Source organism: Zerene cesonia, chromosome 15, assembly GCF_012273895.1.
Source record: "Zerene cesonia ecotype Mississippi chromosome 15, Zerene_cesonia_1.1, whole genome shotgun sequence".
NCBI classification, from domain to species: domain Eukaryota; kingdom Metazoa; phylum Arthropoda; class Insecta; order Lepidoptera; family Pieridae; genus Zerene; species Zerene cesonia.
Window position 1 is genome coordinate 6,434,595 of NC_052116.1, and position 25,706 is coordinate 6,460,300.

At 31.6% G+C, this 25,706-nt stretch overlaps 1 protein-coding gene across 2 annotated transcripts in view; it reads right to left on the reverse strand.

Annotated features, from left to right (window-relative positions):
* The window catches only part of LOC119832233 (extracellular serine/threonine protein CG31145), a 56,339-nt gene that overhangs the window by 20,844 nt on the left and 9,789 nt on the right, over positions 1 to 25,706 (reverse strand). The window contains exons 1-3 of one of the 2 annotated variants that reach the window (XM_038355886.1): positions 22,814 to 22,866; positions 18,626 to 18,658; positions 2,276 to 2,614 (exon numbers count right to left, since the gene is read on the reverse strand). In XM_038355886.1, coding sequence (XP_038211814.1) covers positions 2,276 to 2,614; positions 18,626 to 18,658; positions 22,814 to 22,851 — 410 coding nt within the window. In that variant the 5' untranslated portion in view covers positions 22,852 to 22,866. Of the gene's footprint in view, positions 1 to 2,275; positions 2,615 to 18,625; positions 18,659 to 22,813; positions 22,867 to 25,706 lie in introns of those variants that run through there. The other variant, XM_038355887.1, reaches the window with a different exon arrangement.

The following is a 25,706-nucleotide window of genomic DNA, read 5'->3' on the forward strand; positions in this document are numbered from 1 at the left end:
GGGTGTGGTACTTCCCCGGTGCGAGCTGGCCCAATTCGTGCCGAAGCTTAGGCGTTCCTATATGTACTGCACATATGCCATTACCCACCGCCATCAACTTATTTATCGACTATCGGAAAATACAAGAATGTTTATGCAAACTATCATTCGATTTTCGTTACTTATCCGATATCCACAATTAACGCCTACACGATTTTGCGGGTTGATTTACTTGTGTATTTACGGTGCGGATTTTCGGGTTGATTTACTTAGGTATTTTCTGACTTGACTGACTCCGTCACCAAATTTAGATACAAACTTATTCAACAAAATTATTTCTTAACTTATTATGCATTCGTTCGAAATACCAATAACGTCAAAAATGGCGCAGAATATACGATTTTTAGAAACAAAATATTAATTAATCTTTAGAGAAATAACTGTCTTTAACCGTAAAATATTAGCTACAATATAAATAAAAAATAAGCATACTGCATAATATACTACCTTATTCCGAGCAAAAATGACATGTTTTACCTATAAAATTGAGTAAGATTAGTATATGTATAATATTTAAATATTATATGATATTTTGATATACGAACCTTTTTCGTGCTCAACATGTATCGCTATCTACAGATAAGAGTATCGAAAACATGGTATTGGGTTTATGATAATTTTCGATAGTGATGAGTGCAGAGACCAAAATTACTATCATTATCTGTGCCGAATTTTTAAAAATATTTCTACAATAAAAAAAACTTTTGTTTTTTATTTTAAAAGTCTCTCGTCTATTTTTTTGATTGTTTATTAAATGACTACAAATATACCTTACAAGGGAAAAGATGAATGAAAATTAACAATAATAATAATTGTCCGGACAAATATTTTCATTTTTTAATAAATCGTAAAATGTGAATAATCCCTACATTAATATATCAAATACATATAAAATAACTCTGTCCGTATTTCTGTCAGTCTCTGTCTTCCTCGTGCCTAAAGAATACAACTGACTTGATTTGAAGAAATTTAGTACAAAGATAGCTTGAGTCACGACAAAGGACATAGGATAAGTTTCTATACGGGAAATCCCATGGAAACGGAAATTATACGGATAAAACACCAGGACTGTATTTTTCTTTGACTACGCAGTCCAAGTCGTGGGCGGAAAGCTAGTTTTAATATAAAAGCTAGTTTTAAAAATTATTCTTTGCTTTTTATTAACCTTAAAGCGAATCTTTTTTTATCTAAAACTGAAATCGTTTGTTCTAACTTATTCGATACAATAAGTCAATAGATACCATCCTTCATCACATTAGTTAAAAAATATGTGTAAAATTTGAATAAATGAGTTTATACAGCGCCTCAAACATCTATTTTGCTAAAAATGATTTGCAACATGTTACTCTTCCAAACATTTTAACAAATAATGTGAATAATAGAAAGAATGAAATGAACCTAACACTATGATAAGAAATCACGACTGTACACAGTTCATTGCTATTATATGTAATAACGAATAATTCTGAACAGCTGGTTATAGTAGCGATATCTTTTAGATATGAAGTAAGTACCTACCAATTAACCATTATTAAACATAAATATTCTCCAAAAAAAATTAAAAAGAAAGAACTTGTTCTGAACTTCGAGCATTATTTAATTATTGATAATGTTCAGAAACCTTAAGATAATTTCATTTTTATAATTTCTAAAAACAATAAATAACGGTTTCAGATAAATTTTTCATAAACGCAATTTGATATATTTTTAATCAAATTATAGATTGGTTTAATATACTATTATTATTTACATAAAAGCATTGCTGTTCGTGTTAATATCGAAATAATTTATAAAAGTCATTATTGTGAAATATAGAGCTATTTAACAAAATATTAAAAAATAATTAGCTGTAAATATCAATTACTTAATAGAACTGGAAATTTTGTTTACACATCGAGAAACTATGAATTATGTTATCTTCAAAGACGCTGTCAAACTGGTAAACATGTGATAACGGGAGATAACATATGTATGTTATTAAAGGAATATTCGTCAGAGAGGTTGACATTCCTTGAACTAAACAAAATTATAAACAACGGTCAGTACCAACACAGAAATCGAATGTAACTAGCTAATTAAGGTATTAAACATTTACACCTATTTGAGAATTTTCATTCAAATTTAAATTAATTGCGGGGTATTAAACTAGCCGTCAATAAATTAATAAATTTGAATAATACTTAAACTTTTAATTACAATATCCCGAACACTAAAAAAAAACACAATCACAACTCACCTTTTCTGCAGGAACCGCTTCCGAAATTCAATGTACGCAGAATGTCCTTTATCCGTTTCATCTCCAATTTTGACTCTGCCGTGCAACGGGACTCTGTGTCCAGAGATGCCATAGTCCATCTGGAGGTCCACGATGAGCATGAGCGTGAAGAGGACGAGGAAGGCGCTGACGGCGAGCGCGAGGCGTTCCTTAAGTTTCATGTTGAGCATGGTGCGCGCGGTCGGCCGGCGCGGCGTGGCGGCACTGCGCGCATGGTCCGGCGTCGGGGAGCGTTTACAGTCGCGCGCGCACGCCACACGCCAGCGGCGACGCCACCGCGCGCGCGCCCACCCGCTGACGCTGCAACATTATCACTAATTAGCTTGCGGTCTGCGGCCTGCGCCCGGGACGGGGGTATCGCTGACTGCTGACCGAACCAGCTCAGCATCTTCGGCGATAAGGGCCAATGTAAAGCGCAAAATACGATTATAGAGTTGTAGACCCAAATTTAAAGCCTTAATTAAAATAATTCAAATTGAAGAATCATGTTTATGTTAGTGTTTGGTCCTCATACTTATGATTTTATAATAATGGACTGAATTCGTGTACTTGTTAACATGTAAACGTGCGTCATTATAATTCAGAAGATGAATCTTCATTTTATAGAGCCGAGAATTGAAATGTTATATATATGCATCAACTTTGTACGTCAAAGAAAGAAAAATTTATGTAATAAGGTACATCAAAATGCGTCGTATTTTATTCTACATTCGTAATCGTTATAACATTAATACTAAACATATAGGCATACCTAAAGAAGTGAAATATAAAATAATAACAAATGTGACATTTAATAATAAAGCAGTTCAAAGAGTTAAAATATCAAGGAAACGGATAATGTTAGCACAATAACGGACTGTTGTATAGCTTACTCTTAGTGCTACGAAGCTTTTCTCATTCATCGCTCACTTTTGTATAGGAATTTTTATTCGTTATAACGAAACTTTGTTATTTGTCAGACTAGTTTAATGTGAGGTCAAAGTTAAATTTCTGAAATCACTATTATAACATTATTACTTCTTACATATATATATGTATATATATATAAAATTGTATTCCTATTCAAATAGTGGATCTTATAAATTTGACGCCATCGGTTCTTCTGTAGAAGCGTAGTTTCTAAAAGTTTGAATCAAAGCACTGAATAAATAGGTAATCAAAGTCAGTGCTTTGAAAGTTAGACATTTAGAATAAATTAAACACTTATGGTGATTTTATTATAGTTTCAATTTTATCGTTATATAATAATGTCAATATTCCGATAAATCATCTGTATGAGACACACAAATTAAAAGCTTTAGTGTAACAATATATTATTTAAATAAATACGTTGGTATAAATATCTAAATTCTCAAGTCATAGAAATCAACGTGCATATTTAATGGAGAACACAATGAAAATGTTTGTTACGTGACATTCTAATAGATTAAAGAACCTGCAAATAAAACTTGAAAAGCCATGACGTTATATATTTGCAAAAATGCTATTTTCGTAAAATGTACTTGCTCATCAAATAAAATGGTTATTTTATGTGTTAATTAATAGAAAGGTCACGTTATGTGCGCGTGCAATAGATAACTAGAAATACATGATCGTGATTCATGACATTGTAGTAAAATTGCACACAAATTAAATCAACACATCTAAACATAACTCTATAATATTCATATATATAATACTAGCTGTCCGCCCCGGCTTCGCCTGTGGTACACATAAAGCCTAAATTCTCCCTCAATACTTTTATTGTAGGGCATCTAAAACTGAAAGAATTCAAAACGGACCAGTAGTTCCTGAGATAAGCACGTTCAAACAAACAAACGAACAAACTCTTCAGCTTTATTATATATAGCTGTCGAGTTGAATATCTGAATTTTTTTTTTTTTTTTTTTATGTCATCGTCGACAATGGAGCTGGTGGGTCGCCTGATGGTAAGCGCTACCACCGCCCATGAACATTTGGAGAGGCGTAAGGTCCAATGCAGATCTTACGCCTCTACAAATGGATTGCCGACTGCAAGTTGGAACGGGATTAGGAAAGGTTTGAAGAGAGGAATAAAGGAAAGGACTGGGAAGGGTAAGGAAGAGGATATGGGCCTCCGGCTCCCCCACTCACCGAACGAAACACAGCAGTATGCTATTTCACGCCGGTCTTCTGTAGGGGTGTGGTACTTCCCCGGTGCGAGCTGGCCCAATTCGTGCCGAAGCGTGCTCGACTACCACATACAAGACAATTATTGCGATTAGAGTTATTTATTTGAGTTTAAATAATATCAAACGAACTAACTAACCCTTCAGCTTTATAGGTATACTGGTTTGGATGTTTCAATAAAGATATGTTAAGGAACCCTATTTTTTCCAAAATAAAATATAGTCTATGTTACTCGTGGATAATGTAGCTTTCGAATGGTGAAAGAATTTTCAAAATCGGTCCAGTAGTTTTTGAGCCTATTCATTACAACCAAACAAACAAAGTTTTCCTCTTTATAATATTAGTGTAGATAGCGAGTATATCAGCACGAGGGATGGATAGAGAAAATGGAAAATTCTGCGACATATTGTAAACTCTTCATATATTATAGACAAGAAAGTTATTTCTGCATCGGTGAATACCTACATACAAGCTTTTCTAACTTTATCGATTCGTTAATCATAAGCAATTACAAAATTTGAAAATATTTACATGTTGTTACTGATAACAGTATGAATAATATATCATATTGTCTTCGAACATTTATTTTGTTGTAACTTAGAAAAAAATATTTAATTCTACAAAATGTGGAAAAAGTAGTACCTACATAAGCATATTGTTGTGGTTACATATTACTAGATTCACGAGGTGCAAAGTACTTTGCGATACGCTCTACTACATTTAATCGTAAATCAGCAATAAAATAAAATTACGCAATGTAATATTCATGTAATACACGCAGAAATCGTAAATAGGTATTGCCTTATTATAAAAACTTTGGCGTACAATTTTTCAAAACTATTTCACTTGCGTTTTTTATAATATTTAGTACCGACACAATAAAATATTGAGCTATTCTTTTGAGATTTAATACTTAATAAATACTATAATTAAATTATAAATTGTGTATCAATTGTTTTAATTTAGGTTAGGGTTGTTAAATTATTCTAACTTTTGAAAGTTTTATCCGTTAGTTTACACGAAAGCTAGAAACTTCATAACAATATAAAAGCTATTATTATACTATAATATTGCATAAAATAGTAACTGTAATTAGTTGGTATTCTTGTCTTCAAATACAAATCCAACTAAAACTTATAAAATAGTTAGATATATAAAGCAAAGCTATTCAACTGTTTAAAACTTAAAATTCAAACTATTTAAATTGATATTGATTTCAAAATTTGTATAATTACAACCAATACGCAGTACGCACGTCTGGAAAATGTTCCCACGATTTACATAGTAAATAATGATCTAGTTATTCCCTTCACTCTGATCTTAGATTTAGATCGCTTGGACCAAGTATGCTTGCATTCCTTCTAGAACCGTTCTATTTCTCATAAAATTAATGTATGTTTTCTGTTTCGGCACTTACAAGTCCTACAAAGTAATAATTCCTCATAAAATCAACAATAATCTATATCCTATTAACATTATACACGCAAAAGTTTGTAAGTATGAATGGATGTTAGGATTTTTGTTACTCTTTCGTGCGAAAACAGCTTATCGTATTTTAACGAAATTTGATACAGAGATAGATTATTATAGTTTGGATTAGCACATAGGCTACTATTTACCCGGGTACCACGCAAGTGATGCAGCAGTTTACAGCTAGTATATACATAAATGAATCCCCAAATGCTAAGCGAAAAGCTCGAGAACGAGTATACCAAATCGGCTAATATTTTTGGTTCTTATGCAGAGAAAAAACGTACCAAGGGCGAACTCGGGACGACACCTACTTATTAATAATAACACGAAGGCTCTCTTTCAGGTTATAATTCACATGGACATAATAGTTCGGCAATGTATATGTATTTAATGCTAACATTTTACGCTACGTATACTGTGGAATAAAAACAATTTGCGATATATGACCTATTTTATTAAAAATCTTGTCAGGCAATGCAAATGCATTTTATACAGCCGATGTCGGATTTAAAAAGGATGCTCTAATTGAAGTGTGTAAATATTTGTTGGCATGATGACAATGCAAATTTTTTAATGTATTATTCTCCAAAGGGTTGCGGCAGTGCTCATAATTTTTCCAGACAGGTGTTTTTATAGAGCGCCCAAGAGATGTTTTTAAGTTCTTAGTCAAAATCTGCTGGTAAAAAGAAATTCTCCGATTGTTATCCGAAGATAAAAATAAAACGCGATTGATGAAAAACATGGCATGAATAATTTACTCATTTTTTATTATTTATTTATTTCAACAAATTTTTCATTTTCTTACAGAAAAAGTTAAAACATAGGTAAAAAACTATTGTCACAATTTGTATCCCTTTCTTACTTTCCTCTATGAAATTTATTTTCCTTTTCAAAAATATTCAAGATAATCTATAGCTACATAAAAAATGCACGATTAAACTGGTGTAAACATGAGTAGTTACATATTCTTTTATGTGCGCTATAAAAAAGTTATTTGATTTCAGCCTGAAGTAAGCCTTATTACAACGAAATCAGAACAATGTACATATTTTTCATAGTCTAAAACACAGCAACCGCATTTATCCAACCTCAATCTTATCAAACGTAGAAGATAAAAAGTGTGATAAACTTTATATCGTTAGGAGTAAATGGATGTTTTAATTGTATTCCAACGATGACATTAATTAAGGTCGGTGTGCTGGAAACTTATATAAATTAACGAAGGCTTCATATCGTGCTACAAATTGGATAATTGGAGTCTTTTTGTTTCCTCTGTATCGTTTGCATGCAAGCCTGAAGTACGTCGAGTGTGTTCCACAAATTCAGCGAACATTTTGACGGAGCTTTGTGTTTTTATATTGTATTGGAAATCGGACGAACGATGGTTTTTATATTTTGATATGGGTAACAATGTCTGATTTGACATTCCCAATTTTACGAAACAAATAACAATAAAACACAATAATGTACCCCTTTTTCGTTGTGCTGTTGAGAAGCATGTCGTACAGTGGAAAGCAGTGTAAACAGAGAATTTACAAATGCATTCATTTCATGACAATTATAAAGATAAAGGAAATTATAAAAAAAAACATGAAAATATGGTATGATCTAAGGCAACGAATGAAACGTAATAAATTTGATATATTATCAGATGCATCCACGTGTAACACTTGCATGTAAAAAATCTAGGTTCTACTACGCAACTTAATATCCTAATTAATTGTGATTAGACACACCTTTCGGATCATTATAGAAACTGACTTAAATTTATTATTTAACTAGCTGTGACCCGCGGTCGAAACCGCGTAAGCGTGCTGCGTAACCGTATCCCGTAGGAATATCGGTATAAAAAGTGCCTATGTGTTATTTCAGTTATCCAGCTATCTACGAAGCAAAATAGTATTATTATTCACCAATAGATGTCAGGAAAAAAAAACACGAATAAAACACGAATATGACATTTTCTAAAAAAAATTCCTAGCTAGATCGATTTATCGCCCCCGAAACCCCCTATATACTAAATTTCATGAAAATCGTTGGAGCCGATTCCGAGATTCCAATTATATATATATATATATATATATATATATATATATATATATATATATATATATATACAAGAATTGCTCGTTTAAAGGTATAAGATAAGTTATAAAGCATGCATAAATCATAATGAAAGTAACATTAGAATCATACCGAGGAACATTGCATTACGCGTTAAGCAAATGAAAAATTACATAGTATTGAAAGTATGTAATATTATTATTACACAGCATCGTCGTTACGTACTTCATAATTTTCATTATTCGCTTGTATGCATATGCAGCGGTGCATTAATGTTATTGAATGCATTCGCTTTCCTCACTCCTACTAAATGGGGCCCAAGACTTGCACAATACCTCTTTCCTCCTCTCATGACGGGAGCTTTGGTAACTTTAAAACTAAATTAAAACCTGTATTATTAATTTGATAATAATGCCTGTAAAACAACATATGCATTTCTGAATAGTTATTTGCTACGTAAGAACTTTTTTATGTATTGATCTATCACATGCTATTTCACAAGAGATAATATGTATCAAAATAAGACAATTCACTCTGCTTTCATTTTACCGCTCGATTACTAAATATTTCAAACAAACGGCCTTTGTGTTATGAAAAATGAAACGAGTAAGCACTAAGGCTACATAAACGATAGTAGCACGCAATGATCACCTTACTCATTCAACACGGAGATAAACAAAGAAACTACAGATCTGATAACATCTTGATCACAGCCTCCATTAGCCGTCTATTCACTGTGGTATATTATAAATAAAATAAATACCCACCATGGTAGTCGCTAAGCGTGAATCCGCCATGCATTATATAGACAGTGATGCGCTGTCATTAATGAGATGTGTTTGATAGTACTTGTATGTATTTGGCTCGTAGGAAATTACGCAAACGCAATGCTCTTGTCTCTATCATTGAGTTGAATAATATTTATTCATAATTTAAAAGCCCTGTGGTCAAAATTCGACATTCTCATACTAACAACTCCCATTTTCCACGGCACGCTTCGAAATCAAATATTTTTTCGGGAAAATCTTTGTTCACGAAAACAACGGTAATATTTGAAACAATGTCAAAAAAGTACATCTTTATATGCAGAATATATTGGAAAACAATACCAAACATACAATATATTACACATGATACTTATATCATTTATGCTAAAAACAGTTAATATTGAATTACAACTATTTCTGCGTAGTTTACGTAAAGTGTCACATAACAACAGCTAGATAACGTGTCTAAACAATAACATGGAAAATCTCCGGTGGGAAATGGTACAGTTTTTCTGTACAGAAGTGATCTTATACATTGAATATCGCATGCGATAGAACCATCGCTTATTATTGAAACTGGGTAAGATCCACGTTCTAATTAAGATAAATATTGCATTGTGTCTTTGTCGCAATTGTTTGCTGATGATTTTTTGAGATACGAACTATGCTAATAATAGGTTACTTCTTGGTGACATTTGATATTGTAAAACTATCATATTCAATATAGAGGCTACTAGGACCTATTACAAAATATGAGGGTTATAAATGAATTTCGTTACAAAAAATTGTAGTCATTAGGTAAATCGTGTTTACGCCTACGCCTTAATATACTAATTGTTATAATACTACGACACATAGTAAAACAAATTGTGCGGTATGCAGAATATTTAATAACCATTTTTTTTAACAATACGATATACGTATGTAACGAATAAAATAAATATTTATTATAAATACACAATATGATAATTCTCAGATAAAAACATCATAAATAAAATGTAGTTCTTTGTTGATGTCACTCGCTTGTTACGAATTAATCGACGCGAACTAAATGACAAACTGCGTCCTGCGTCTATGCGCTCGTACTCGTGCATCATTGTTCAAGTAACCTACATACATCAGACTATAAAGTATGAATACATTTTAAAAGAAAATTAAACGCCTTGTATGCAAGGACGATCTGATTGATATTGTACTATGGTCTTTGCATAGCATCGGACCTATAGACTACAGATCGAGTGATTCTAGTGTTACACATGTTGGCGCGCAAACGTTGTAAAATATGTCTCCGTCCCAATTGACTTGTCTCAATCGGGATAGGTCACGGTGGTAAAAATTGGGCCAGGAGTATTGTTATTGACGGACGGATTAACTATTATTGGATTATACCCATGTGCTTGAGGGTTTATTTCCTGCAAGGAAACTACGGGGCATCGTAATGATGTTTGTAAAAGATTGATATTAATTTCTCGACATATTGTGATCTGTAACATAGTGTATACAATTAATAGTATTACAATTAAATGGATTTTTTCGACTCCACCTCCTCGCAGACTGCACCTGACCACAGAAAATACATAATATAATGATTTTACAACAAATTACAATTCATATAATATTATGCACACTACTTGATAATTTAGTCGGATATAAGCTAGAACGTAGGTAGAAGAAAGCATGCCTATCAAAAGTATAGGTAGTCGAATGGAAATTTAACAATGCGTACCTACCGTCTTCTTTTCTTAAATAACGTATAAATCACAATTAAAAATGTCAAATAAAGTATAAATAACAAGAAAACAATTTGTTTCTGTACATATCTTAATTACCATAAATGAAATACTAATCTATTTTAAACTAGTTAGAATTATGAAACAATAAATTTTTGTGCAGTTACAAATATGAGAAAGTACTCATTAAGGTAAAATGATAAGCTTTATCGAAACTAAACGCTCATTAAGGAAATCAACTTTTAATGAACAAAAGGTAACAAAATTTTGTACCGTAAAAATTATTGTTCACGCTTCACTTCTTAGTTAGTCGGTTTATAATTAAATTTCAAATTTGAATTCCTTTTTTACATATATTTCTTACTTGCAACATATACACATTGTCATTGAATTACTCCTAAACGGCTGAACAGATTTTAATAATATTGTTTGTTAGGTGTTATCAACAATATTTTAGATTTACAACTCGAACAACAGCAACAGCTAGTACAATTATACGGGATTTAAAATAAGATTCCCGAATTTGAGTCAAAGACGAAATCGTAGGGAGATTAATCAATATTTCTATTGAATTATATCAAATGACAATACAATTCTTAGTTAAGAGTTATTTCGAATAAAACAACCATTGCATATATTTTATATGTTCTAATTAAGCGTCTTTATATCAGGATCTCACAAATTTGGGTCAAATCTTACTATATTTGTAGGTTGCGTTCTAAGAACAAGGACAATAAAATCGCCCCTTATTTAAGTAGAATAATTTTTTACAACATTAAGTGGCGATTTTTTCACTCTGTATAATATAAAATAATTCAACTATATAGCAACAGAACATAACGGTCAGAACCTTTATATTTATACCAAAATGTAGATTCGTAGCACAATAACAATACCTGGAATTGTTTCTTATAAACGTTAAAAATGAATATTCTCGTATTCGTATTCGCTGCAATTAATTAATTTCGATGATTAATTAACATATTGGCACAACAATAATAAATGAATAAGCAAATGTAACAGTTCGTACATAACTGCGTCTACTTATCCACAGCTACACGTGCTCGTGTACATAATAACATATCACACACAATTATGTCGTGAACGTTAAGAATACAAATCGTGCCGTAACATTAACTCCATGCGTACAAAATTGCTTTCCAGATTATAAAAAGGAGGAAAGAGACAAATTACCAACCTACCTACGAGGTAGTTAATGACTAAATTGTTGTGGGTTAACTGTCCCGATGCGAGGAGTGGCGACAGGATTCTCACATACGCACACATACAAGCAAATATAAACTACCCATACAGCTTACGAACGTGTATAAGGGCATTGAGACAATGAGATCTGTGAAGACCTCTGTAGGTAAATGATTACCAGTACATCGCTCGATACTTGACAAAGAATTCAATATTAAATATTGTAATTCATCAATGATAATATTATGTTCAAAAATGTACTGCATATGCATTTTTCGGAATAATAATAAGTTAAATGCTACATAATAATAAAATAAATTTATTTCTTATCAAATTACAAGAATATTACAGAAATTTTATAACAGGCACCCGTTCTAGGTTAAGTTCAAAAGATTCATTATATATATAAGTTTTTATTATTTTGCCTTTTAATATATTTATTCAATGTATGTCCAATGATCGCATATGAGGCCTCATCGATAAACGTTACGCGGCTGCATTCATTTTCATAGAAGATAAGTCTAGAGTGTGGAAGAAAGCTTTTCTTTGTTCTAACCGCATGAGAGGATGATGTGAGAAATTAAAACCACTCAGCATTTAGACGACGAAGAAAGTATTTAAATGAAATGTATTGAGCAAGTCGCGAACGGAAATGAGGTTCTTTCAGCAAACTCTTTTCCATTTTGTTTGACTGTTTTAGAAGTCCAAGTGCATTTTTAAAACACTTTCCTCCAATTTAATGTTAATTTAAAAATCGAAATAGTTTCACGTTTAGAAATGTAGCGCTCTTCAGAAAATAATAAAGAAAAAAACATAAAGTACAAATTTTTGAGAAAATGTGCTTTTTCCTATTATTGTTTATAAAATAAACTAAAATGATACTATAATATAACAATGTTAAATAACAAAAGGCTTATTAACGTATAGTACGTGACTACCTTTCAAGTGACGCTAATATTTATTCAAAGTCGTATTTTTTATCGTTCAAAAAACCTTCACGTAATGATATACAAATGCAATTAAATGTATATTATTTTGTTAGGACATATTACACTGACCTTTACCTAGAAAACAATATGATACGAGAAAAAATTTCAAGGTCAGTGAGCCTGAGAACTTTCGTGTGGTTCTTCTTAGTTATTGTATAGATAACCACGACACGGTTTAACGGGTTCTTGCATTTATTTATTATTATTTTATAATATGTAATAATAAACTAGGCAATAATATAGAAAGTGTTATTACACTTTCTAGTAACCCCGACTATATGTCCAGGCATCTCAATTGGAATAATAGCTCCAAAAATTCTTCACAAAAAACATGGCAATTTAAATTTGATATAGAACATAAAAATCTATTTTTAAATAATAGCAAGAAAAATATTATGTAAGTTTTAAGTACATACTTAAATATTATATACTAAAATCTTCTGTTGGGAACTTTGATCATGGGTCAGTTAAAAAGTCTCAGGCTATTTACAAAATAAGTATATAATAAATCGTATTCACAGCTTGTATTTCTGAGAAATCATTTAGAGATTTACTGAATGTCAATTGCTAATTAACTCTGCACAATAATTTACACCGCGAAACCAGAAAGATCTATGAAATACAGAAAACATAATGCAAGCAGTTTAGCACATTCCTTCCATACCAAAGCGAATTTTTACTCCTCAATGAGTGTGAGAGTTGCACAACAGTGAATTTAAATTGGATTTCCCTATTTTCGGTGTTTTCTCCGAATTCCCGTGGCGTGACATTGATAAAGATCGTTTTACATGTTCACATCCGTGAAACTAGAAGTGACGGAGCTGTTTTAGCATGCATCGCGCGACTGACCGACTGTCATGCCTTTATATTGGTGGCATACTTTAACTAATCAATGATTTTGATTCAGGTATCGCGCCTCTTTTGGAGCTGTGTTCATACGTTAGAAATAACACACGATAGAATAGAATAAATATTATTAAATAATTAATATCGTAAGTGGTATTGAACAGTTACGATCTCTAGAATTATAAAATTGTAAAATTCTCAGGTTAGTTTTAAAAGTTTATTAGATTCAGATTCGATTCATTTCCTTTCAATAATTAATCAGTAACATCTATATATAAACATCTTCTCGTCTATATAAAATAATAACAAGTGCAAATGAAAATGCTAGCGATTATTACAGTTAATCAATAATAATAGTACTGTGTACCTATTATATCATAATAATTGTTTAATATTATAACAATAGTATAATTGCTACAAATAACTCTTTATAAGTCATAAAAGCCGTTACGAATGACATTGAAAGTGAAAAAAATGCATATTCATTCTTACAGACTTTATCTCGGCAAAAACATTCTCTATTCAAACATATTCTATTCAATATTCATTCAAACCCCGTACGTGTCCGTAACTAATGTTCTACGCTTATCTTCATAAAATAGTGACGTCACTACTTTAGAAGCATGAAATCAGAATACTAATATTATTTTGACGTGTGACCTTTAACACGGAAAGTCAGCCATATATGTAGCATATTAAGAAAATTATTGACGGATTGTTAAGACATTTTCTTGCATACGATTCATTATTATTAATAATTTTACAGATAGTTATCAAAAGGCACCCATTCATTGCACGGACTATCGTCTTTTTTTTTAAATTTTTAACTATTTTTTTTCTGATATTATTTGTAGTTAGTTGTTACTAGGGCATTTTTAAGAAACAAATGTATTATATTTGTAGAATAAAAAAATTATTTTCGATGATGCCCTACATCATCAATTTTGAATGAAGAGGTAACGGACAATGTTTTTACTAAAACTAGCAGATTCTATTTCGCCAATCCCTGTCTCTGATTAATCCAGAGTATAATCTATGTACACTATTTTCTGGATGAGTGTATTGGTTTCTTTTAACCCTTACCTTAATATTATCAAATTATAATTACAATCAAATTATAATTACGCGTTAAGTAAATCCGGGATGTCCTCGCTTTCTGTTGTCTGTTATGCATATTAATTAGTAATAATAACGTTTTGTATGAAAAACGCATTCATAATCCAGTATGACTGTAAAGGAATATGATATGTACACCTAAACGTTTAAATAGCAAGAATTTGTATCAATCTAGAATTGGCCCTGTTTAAAGTACGAGTAACTAGACATCAGATACATTTCATTACATCAGCATTTAACTAGAGATGTTTGAAGAATCAATTTTCAGTACCTATCGCATACAGTTTTACCGACTTAAGCAATATGTCCATTTAGATGACCCGCTAATACATTGCGAAATAAAACACTTAGGACAAAAAAGTATCCTTAAACAATAGTTAACACTATTTTAGAAGCGTGGTAAATAAAAGTGGTTTATATTTATAAGATTGTGTTTATTATATTTACGCTAATTTAAACCGAACCAATGCCAATAAACTTATTAAATATAGAAAATTATAGGAATACACACTTTGTATATATGTGTATTTATAAATACAAATCATTAAATTATGTTTAATCTTCACTTTTCCTATATAAAAGTTAGCGTACCTTGATTAAAAATGTCACATTGTTTTGATGTTTCCATTAAAACCAGTTTGTCGTTAGAACGTTCATTTTTTAAAGCTAGTTGAAACTAAATTCAACTAATTACAACTATTTCAAACTAGCGAAAATGTTTTAAATATAGGATTAACTAGGTGAGGATTATAGTTTGGTTCATTTTTTTCAGATTTCTGTGGAAAATGCTCTAGAGTAGATTTCAGTTTGGCTTTCGCTGGCCGCTGCCCGGTGCGACAACTCGTGCGGTGCTTCGCAAATCACAACCTAACACTCTCCTCGCTTCACACCTCACAATCCTCTTTTGTTAGGAAAAATTATACATGATTATGACTTTGATTAGAACGATAAATACAAATAAAAAAAGATGACTAAATAGAAAGTTTGATGAGAAATAATAGATTTTAACGCGCTTTCACTCTATTCCCTTGCAGTTGTAACAAAGACGTTTCGTTACAACTAGTAAAAGTAGTACTTCTATAGACAAATTGTTTTAACCTACCACCATTTCGCGCGCCTCCCTTAAAGTGAAAAGCCAATCGATGAGGGAATGTCAAGTCTTATAAACAGTTATTTTTATTGACGTTGTGATATCATTAGATACAGGGTCCTTGGCCGTTACCGTCCGCAAAGCTTTCCTCAAGCGTCATGTGCGTAAAGATGAATCTATATGAATGTTTGGCAAACATCCAACGCGAATCGTCGACCTATCTGGCCTAGAACTACTTTTATAATTTGAAGGATTTTCGAATTCACAACAACAAAATCTAGAATCTTTTGTTCTTACGAGTGTAAACTAAAGACTATGAAGGCTGACCAATTTTTTTAAGTGCTTGTAAATTACTTTCCACATTGCACTTTCAGCATGCTACTATTTATTATTGCTTTTTGATATTAATCCCAAGTATCAAATGACAATGGCTCCTTATTATTGATACCTTGTGTATAAAGGAATTGAAAATAAATAAAATAAAAGGAATATATTCACTTTTAAACTCACGACTGTGCATTATTAGTAGGAAAATCACCATATAAAAACATGTATACTTATCGCACCATTTAAAAACATGTTTAAACAAAGACGAAATAATTTAATATACCATACAAGTAATTCATTCAATCTTCACACATCTCAAATATCATTTTTCCTTGCGGAAGCGATATTAAGCATACAACCAAAAATTCCACATAATGTGTGTGAATGTTACTTTTTTGCCCGTGACTAATAAACAATGATATCTTGTGATACATTATATTGCTAGGCGCAATAAATTAGTGTGCAATTTGCCGTAATACAATATATCAGACAGTTTGGCATGCTTTAACAGGTGTCATCGCCCCGTCGCGGTCGCGTCGGAGCAAATTACTTAATGTCGGTTAGAATATCATATTTGTTATTATCGTTCAAAAATGAAATATCCCATGTACATGACGCGATACAATCAATTTCATATACGAGGATTAAATAAATACATACAACCATAAGCATTATATTTTATAAATTGTATTAAACATATAAAACTGAAGACATAATATATTGTACATTTATTATTGAACATGAATCACTTTATGTAGTCCTCCACATCCAGGCAACTACAATTTATATCTATTAAAAAACTTAATTTTGTTAAGAAAAACCAAACACCAGAAAATTAAGTGTCCAATGAATAGTGGAAACATTGTACATACCTAACCAGGTTGTTAGATTGAGGAGTAACATAGATAAAGGTTTAACCACTAACGCTAATGGAAAGTGGTAATGGGATGTGCAAAAAGGAACACCTTTAGGTATACATTATATACTCTGGCATCTAGAATCAAAAGAAACCGTTTGTGTCTATTAACACTACAATTTATTTATATTGTTAGGGAATATTAGTTAAAAAATTTGATTAGATGTGTTGTTATGTTCTGTTCCGTGTTTCAGTGTGAGTAGTCACACTGAAACACAGAATGTTTTAATAAGTAGAACTTCGAATACAGCAAAATATACGAGTCAGGAATTATTTTCTTAATTGTATCCCAATAGAAAGTCGTCAGACATGTAAGAATTAATTTTAAGCAAACGGAAAAGATTAACATTAGTTTTATGCATGCACAAACATATTTCATACATACTCTCAAATGTCGAAAAAATAGTGTATAATACTACAATAACTGTTAAATTTACATCGCAACGCCTACGCACATTCGAACTCTAGTCTAGTCAATCGGAGACTCCTGCGCATCGGAAGCGGAAGGCGCGGTCACGCGATGTTACGCGTATTCAGATATGTTCATGCTGCAATGATTTTAATAGCGAATCGTAAGGAATGTATCAATATAAACAGAATTAAATCCAACTTATAAACACTATTGCAATTTCAATATTATTTGTATGTACTAATATCACAAATGAATATGAAGCAATTTAAGAAATAATCTCTGACCTACTTTTCTGTAAGGACAGATAAATAATATTTGAATATCATTTGAATATCTAACAGCAAGGTAGGACCTTTCTAGTTTCTAGTTCTTGTACAAGTCGACATCACCAGCCGTTATGTCAATGAGGTCAATAACTAAATGGCAAGAGTCAAAACTACAGTGCAACCAACTTATCTTCGAGATGGCGGAAAATTTAACTAATGAGATGTTTTCTTCAAGTGCTTGTGTGATTTATTGCTATTTTTCTAAATGTTAATTATTAAATATGCCGAACACTATAAAAAAATGATTATTCTAAAGGCAGTGAGCGACGCTGACCACATTACAAAGATAAGTTAGTGGCACTGTATGTTCAATTTTATATTATAGATATGCGAGGACATTACTGCTTTTATAAAACATTTTTCACACTAATATTCAATAAAAACACAATTACAAACTTTATCAAGATTCCATATACACATTTTATGTACCTGGATATAATATCACTATAATTGTTAATACACACCATGATACAAAACTATTTTCTGAAACATATTTGTACCATGAAATTGTATGATTACCTAAAATTAATGTCGACACAATTCGATGGCTACAGAGAACAATATAATAGCGAAACAGCGCAGGCGCACTCATACGTGTAATGTTTAGCTTTCTAGACCTCACAACGAGTAAAAAGTACTTACATTAATCACTTGACATTTAAATATGAAATAGTATTTGCAATTTGTGTTTTGTCGAGGTGTAGATATGTACACTTGTGTGGCCATAATTATATAATATGCATTTTATGTTATTCAATAGCTGTAAGTATTGTAAAAAATACTCTCTGTCTGTTCTCATCAAAATAATAATGGTTTTGAATAGATCATTATTGACTGAAAAAAAAATAAACTAACAGACAACCTAAACTTAATATATAAAAACGGAATATGGACTGACACATACCTAAAACAGAAGCAGGTTGCTGAAATCAGGTTCCTGAAAAGAAATTATTCAACATTAGTCTAACAAGTTTTAACATTCTGAACTAAATTTATGGTAATACATCTTATATATAAAATTCTCGTGTCACAATGTTAGTCTCTATACTCCTCCGAAACGGCTTGACCGATTCCTCTGAAATTTGGTAAGCATATTGGGTAGGTCTGAGAATCGGCCAACATCTATTTTTTATCCCGATATTCCTACGGGATACGGACTTACGGGGGTGAAACCGCGGGGCGCAGCTAGTATATATATGAAGGCTTCGACTTCGCTCCGAAAAGCGCATTAGCACAATTGAAATATTGTCAAATGCGCGTATTCGGCGATTGTGTAGACACGCGTATAAACATTGCCCATGATCTAATATTATAAAGAGGACTTATTTGTATTTTTGTTTGTATTGGATAAACTCAAAAACTACTGGACCGATTTTAAAATTCTTTCACCATTAGAAAGCTGCAACATCACTGAGTGACATAGGCTATATATGTACTCTGAGCAAAGCCGGGGCGAACAGCTAGTTTTAGTTTAGTTTTTAGCTTATATGTACCGATACAACGCTGTCAATTGTGAAGAGGGGCCAAAAATAATAATAATAATACAAACAAACGATTAGTACCTAGTACTTTATAATATTTGTACCAATATATACTTTATAGTTGCGCATTATTAGTATTATGTAAACAGTAATCCAACAATCCTATTTATAACATTTATTGTTCAATCTAACAATAACGCTCTGATATTCGAAGTAATTACATTAAAAGCAATATAAATTGCAAAGCTATACAACGGGTACTAATAAACCACTATTTAGTTATGGTTCCAATATCATTTTAAGGGAATTAATCTTGAAGTACATTGTGTCAAAAAGACGTATTTCATTCCGCTTGATTACTTAGGAGAGAGGCATAGTTGTTACGCATTGATAACTTTTGCCGACTTTTACGTTTATAACTATGAACTTACCTAATTATTTATCTGTGATTAAAACGGTACAACTAACGATCGATGAATAGGTATGTATAATAATATTTTTATATATAATGATTTGTTACAATGCGAACATTGCATTATAAATATTATTAATATTAATTCTTGATATGCAACTTCGGCACCTATCTTTATCGGTAATTTTTTGTATAAGCTACGAAAGAAAATAAAAAACAGTAATCAAAATCTTTCGCTTACAAACGCAAACAGATTAATTTTCCGTTTATGATAACATTTGAAGAGCGACATTAGGTCTACGTAATTAAGCTAAACGATTTGAAAGGGGAACGCGAGGATCAATGACTTGTCAATTAATATGACATTAATGGCCAAGATATCGATATCAGTTGACATTTGTCTTTGTTCAATATATTCGCAATATTTTTGTTTACCAAAGTGAATATGGAATTTGATAAATGACGGTGGCCTATTTCCTTTTCCTCAACCGTCCCAGTCCATTCCTTCTTTCCTGTCATGAATCCGTTCCTTTTCCCTTACCCACTAAAAGCGAGCAGCGCATTCGCAGAGGCACTACCTTTGCGAATGTTCATGGGCGGTGGTGATCGTTTACCATCAGGCGAACCACCAGCTCAGTTGCCCGCTATGACATAAAAAAAAATAAAAATAAAAAAAATAAATTTACTCTACGCACCTATAGACACGTGTTACGTTGAAATAAATCGTTCATTATTTTAGCTGTATAAACTAATTTAGTTTGTATAATGATATACTAATAACTCTCTCTGAAACATCGAAATCAGTAATGAAATTAAAAAGGGCTTACTTTTAGTCCTTAATCGTGGTGGTAGGACGCATCATTACAAGTAAAGTGAAAATAGTTTAAATCGAAGGGTGAAATTGCAACAGGCCTTATGTAAAACTCAGTAATCGCTTATAGAGTATCTATATAATAGGTCAAAGGTCATTGCGTTTTATTGAGTAAATTTATTATAGCTTTTTATGTGCAAAAATTCAATACAAGTAGAATGAAACAATTGTTGTATTGAGAATATAGCGATTGTTTTGTTCTACTCTAAATTCGTAATTAAAATATCAATACCAATGAATATAACTTGCGGTGAAATGTCAATAAATGAGGAGCCATCATCCATTAGGCAGTGGGCGGGCGTCATTAGAGTAAAAACGTCAAATCAAACAGAAACTTGGCTCACTAACAGATACCGACAGAACTCCCCTAATTGACGAATGCCTCTAAATACACTAGAGAAATAAAATACGCCACCAATAAAAAGGCTATCGCTTACTTTTCATCGGTAATTATGGAGATTGCCTCAAACGAGTTGTTAAAATGAATGTTGCGGGGTACGAAAATGTCTTGAATTTTTTTTTGTGTTTGTGTTACTCTGGAAAAGTGTACTCGTTATAAAATGAAGAACAAAATTGCGAAGCAAGAATTGCGATTGATTATTTATTTTAAAAATTATTTTCTAAACATTTTATTGAATTAATGATATACATGCGAAATTTGAACACAAATTTCGAAGTAAATAAGTGAAGATGAAACTTTATTATTTGCTTGAGATATTCGTAAAAGCAGCTATTGCGTATTTCTATTTTTATAAGTGTATTTCTCTGGTCGAATAAATGGGGTAAGGGGCGTATCTCTCTGTATTGGGCGTGGTCAATTTAGGTTCCCTACACAGCCGTCTTAAACACCAAAATCATGGTTATTCATTAGTTTTGTATTCAATTTTATAATATTTCATTCAATTTTAAGAATAGAATACTCAAGCAATATTAGTTACATTAATACATATAATTTGCTCGTATCCTTTTTATTTAATAAAATTATTGGGGCAGTAAGCAGCTTGATAGAGCTCTGTCGTACTTAACATTTTTTAATAAAACTTATCGTTTTTGTCATAGATAAAAAACACGTAGTAATCATTTGAAATGTTTTGATTGTAGAAAAAATGTTCATATATAATTCAAGATATATATATCATAGGACAAAAACTTGCGACGTGATAGTACAATATAGTTTACATTTAACGTGAACTACGTCGCGATTATCATTTAGATAATTATAAAGAAGTGTGACGAGCATTGTTAATAATAAAAGTGATGCTGCAACTCGCATCCTTGCATGTTAATACGCTTATCTTTGCATTGTTTTATTGCATTTTATGTGAATAAATTTGCGAGGTGATATTCTTGGAGTTATATACATACCTACATCTCCAAGAATAGCACCTCGCCTTATTGTAATTATTAATTATTTGTGGTTTTGCATTCACAAACAACACACGTAGACATTGTATTTCAATGCTTGTGCTTTGTATCTCAATGTTTAGTCTTAAAACTTTACTCTTTTTTTAACAACAATAAATATTTACATTAAGTTACAATGCTTTACTCGAAAATATATTTTCATGCCATGATTACAAATAATGATGTTGTATCCAATGTAATCCACTTCATTCTCATACACGAAAAATTGTATTGACGTGTACAAAATAGTAATTGTACATTTACATAACGTACCGGTCCGATACCCAAGGTCGGAGACAGGTTTAAGTGGCGACCCGCATCCGTCATCATGACAACGAGCATCATAATCTCATAACTCACATACTTCTCTATCACGATAACACCAATATTAGCCCTTATTATTATTGATTTCCATCCTCTATTCACTGTCGCAATTTGATGCTAAATTGACGTATTTATTTATTTATTTACATGACATATATTATTCTTTAAATAGAACGACCAAATATCTTAATTTACGATTATCGTTAAAGCTTCAATCATAATAAACGGGAAGGTAACATATAAAGCGCGATCGTTTAAAGTGCGGCATAAACATAATTTATGTGAATTTACAACACTGGTTTTGTAAGAACTGTACAGAAAGGAGCCATGTTAATGACACTAGATAGGTATGTACATTAAGGTGCGGTTCGGACAATATTGTTCGCATGAGAATTGTGAATGTCGCATTTTATTTAAGTAGCCATTGAAATATCATTTTAACCCAATCTCTATACAAATAGGTCAAAATTCTACAGAAATGGGACATCGGGGATCAGAAGTAAAGTTTACTACTTAATAATAAGTGACTAACAACGATTTTGGAAAATGGAAAATAACGACAATATTTAATTTGATTACAACATAAATCACACCACTTACCTGTACAATAGCACTAAACAAAACTGCAAATACCGCATCACTTTCACACACAATCAAACAGGCTACACTGAATATATTACGAAACTCACACAGACGTCATGTTTACAGAAAAATGGAAAACTAAAGGGTGGTGTAAAACGAGCCGCTACGCGCGTTGTTTTGAGCAAATCTTGTTTAAAGAAAGATCCCGCGCCCACGCATCTCCCGAGCTATAAAGAGAACGAGTGTCGCTGGCCCTGGCGCAAGGTTACTGCTGGAAAATTGCATTCCAATTTTTCACGTGTTTTCATAGACTCAGTTTGTCTAAATCGATAAATATGACAATTAAATATAAAGGGCAATTGCAACGCAAATAAGTTCTTTTAGAATTTATGTATATTATTCATTATATTTGTATCTACTCTACAAGACATGTACGTATTTATCTGCCTTCACCATAGAGAAATTTCGATTGAAAAGGGTACCCCCCGTTAGACTGTCCTCTTTGTTTACATGTAGGTAAAAAATAATTATTGTTATGAAAACAAAATATTCGACTAGAAAGTTTTTAGTTTCATTGGAATGGTATATCTACTATTTTTCATTCGATATACATATCCACCGTTCCCTTTTCTAAATTTGCGAGCACCATTAATTAATAACTTGTACGTCACTGCCATAATTCTGACGATTACAACGATCACATACGTCAAAACCCGCTCAGGGGTTTAAGCGACAAACATAACTTGTAATGATTTGCAATTTAATATGTTTATATAATAAGTCTGATAATGAAATTATACAATTTATGATTTTTTTTATTCGTTTGGTATATTACATATTAAATACCTTTTTAATACTAATCATGACAGAATTCTCTTCTTATCGTTTTTATAATTTATCATAATACCTGTGCTACTTGAACCATATGTGGGTGGGTACTGGGTATATGACGTTATTACAGAAATATTTGAATCCTACAGTCTACAGAAGTCTGACTTTCAACTTGATTATAGTCAAATACTGAATCATCTTGAATGACGACACTTATAAACATAACTTACATTTTAAGGTGACAGTTATTTACCAAGTTTCTTAAGTCAACCATTAACGCAATGTAGGAATCTAGTTATGTTTCGACACAATATTAAATCTTATCTACGCGGGTATATCATTTGTAGATAATTTTATTATTCACAATATTCACTTTTTCATGCTCATAGTGAATTTATGGATATTAATTAAATGGAATAATTTAGTACAGAGTGTACACTGGCATAAATTTAAGATAGAAGTTATGAAAATAAGACAGACGCGGAATAATTGTATCTAGATCTTGCCAGGTTAGCAGCACGGAGCTTTATTAAATTCTAAGTATATTAATTGTTTTAGAGCACCTGGTTTCATCTATTTATAATAATTAATAAGCATTCGATGGCGTTAGCTATTATTAGTATTGGCATTGTAAAAGCAATAAACGGTTTTCAACAGGGGATTATAAACCAATGTGAAGTGGAACATGTTTTATTAATGTCTTCGTTATTAAAAATTGTCTAGAATTAAAAAACTCAACCAAGGACAAATATTTTTTTAGTCCGTAGTTTTATGGCGAAAACAACACGTGGAGTTTATAAGTAAAATAAGATTTTTATCGCAGAAATTGCATTTCGAAACGGACGCACTTAAAGCTAAATCGTAAACGAACTATTTTTGATTACGATTGTTGGACTTTGAATCTTTTGTAAAAAATGTTTGGTTAAAATTATGATATGCATTACAGCAACAAGGCCATTTAAGGCTGAAAGTGAAAGAGCGAGTCAATTAATATACGGTATTTGTTAAAAGTATAGTAAGGCGACTCAAGGACAATATTATAATACGTATATATCTATAGTCTCTACTTAAAAATGATCTGAATTATGGAATTTTTAACAATAAAAATTCTAAGGTTTTTGTATCAGTAGCAAAAACATAATATAAAAGTTTGTGACATAAATTTTTACCCAGAACTAGGTATTTGTATCTTTAAAGCCAATGTATATTTTTCCGTAATGACTATATTTTCCAGAAACAATAACAACTTACGTCTTAAATGAGGCTCAATTATAACCAAACATGGCAAATAAAATTGTTTCACATTACTTCACATGTCCAGACAATATTCATATCATTAATCTTATACTAAATATTTTTCTATAGATAATAAATCTCTTGCCGTCAGATATAAAAATTGTTTACATTTTCTACATAGCTTTTTGCAAACGACGTGTACATATAAAGTAGGTTCAAGTAGTGATTTCAACATACTGAAATGGTGGTTATTAGGTTCTAATACCTTAAAATAGGCAGAATATTAAACGATGAATCAATTACGCAATAGTTCACTTGCAATATTGGGACGAGCAGCGAAAGTTGTTAGGCAAGTTCGCACCAAAGCGACGAGCAGCGCGGCCGATAAGGTTGTCACCTGTTGCCCCAGCTATTGTATTTTTCTTCGATATTCGCAAAATGACAATAGCAATAAATATTGTTTAAGAAAACTAAAATACACGCTTTTATAAATGATCAACAAAATAATCTCACTTGCGTCGTAAGGAAATTATTAAATCCTGGCGATTGTAATCAGGACAATAATATGATATACTCGTGAATTTATTGTATAGTGACCGATCGCTAATTATTTTCCTTGATCCTCTGAATTAAATCTGTCTGCTTTAGTCGGTAACAGACAAAAAATTATAGCAAAAAAGCAGAACGGTATCACTCTACATTGTGAAAAACCAGTCGTTAAATTATCACAGATAAATCAGAATACTCTGAGGATCATTTTCCAATCAGATTATGACAAGTTCCAAGGGAGTTTATTATTTTAAGCGTAGGTATTCAGGTAACATTGGATACTGTACGCTGTTTG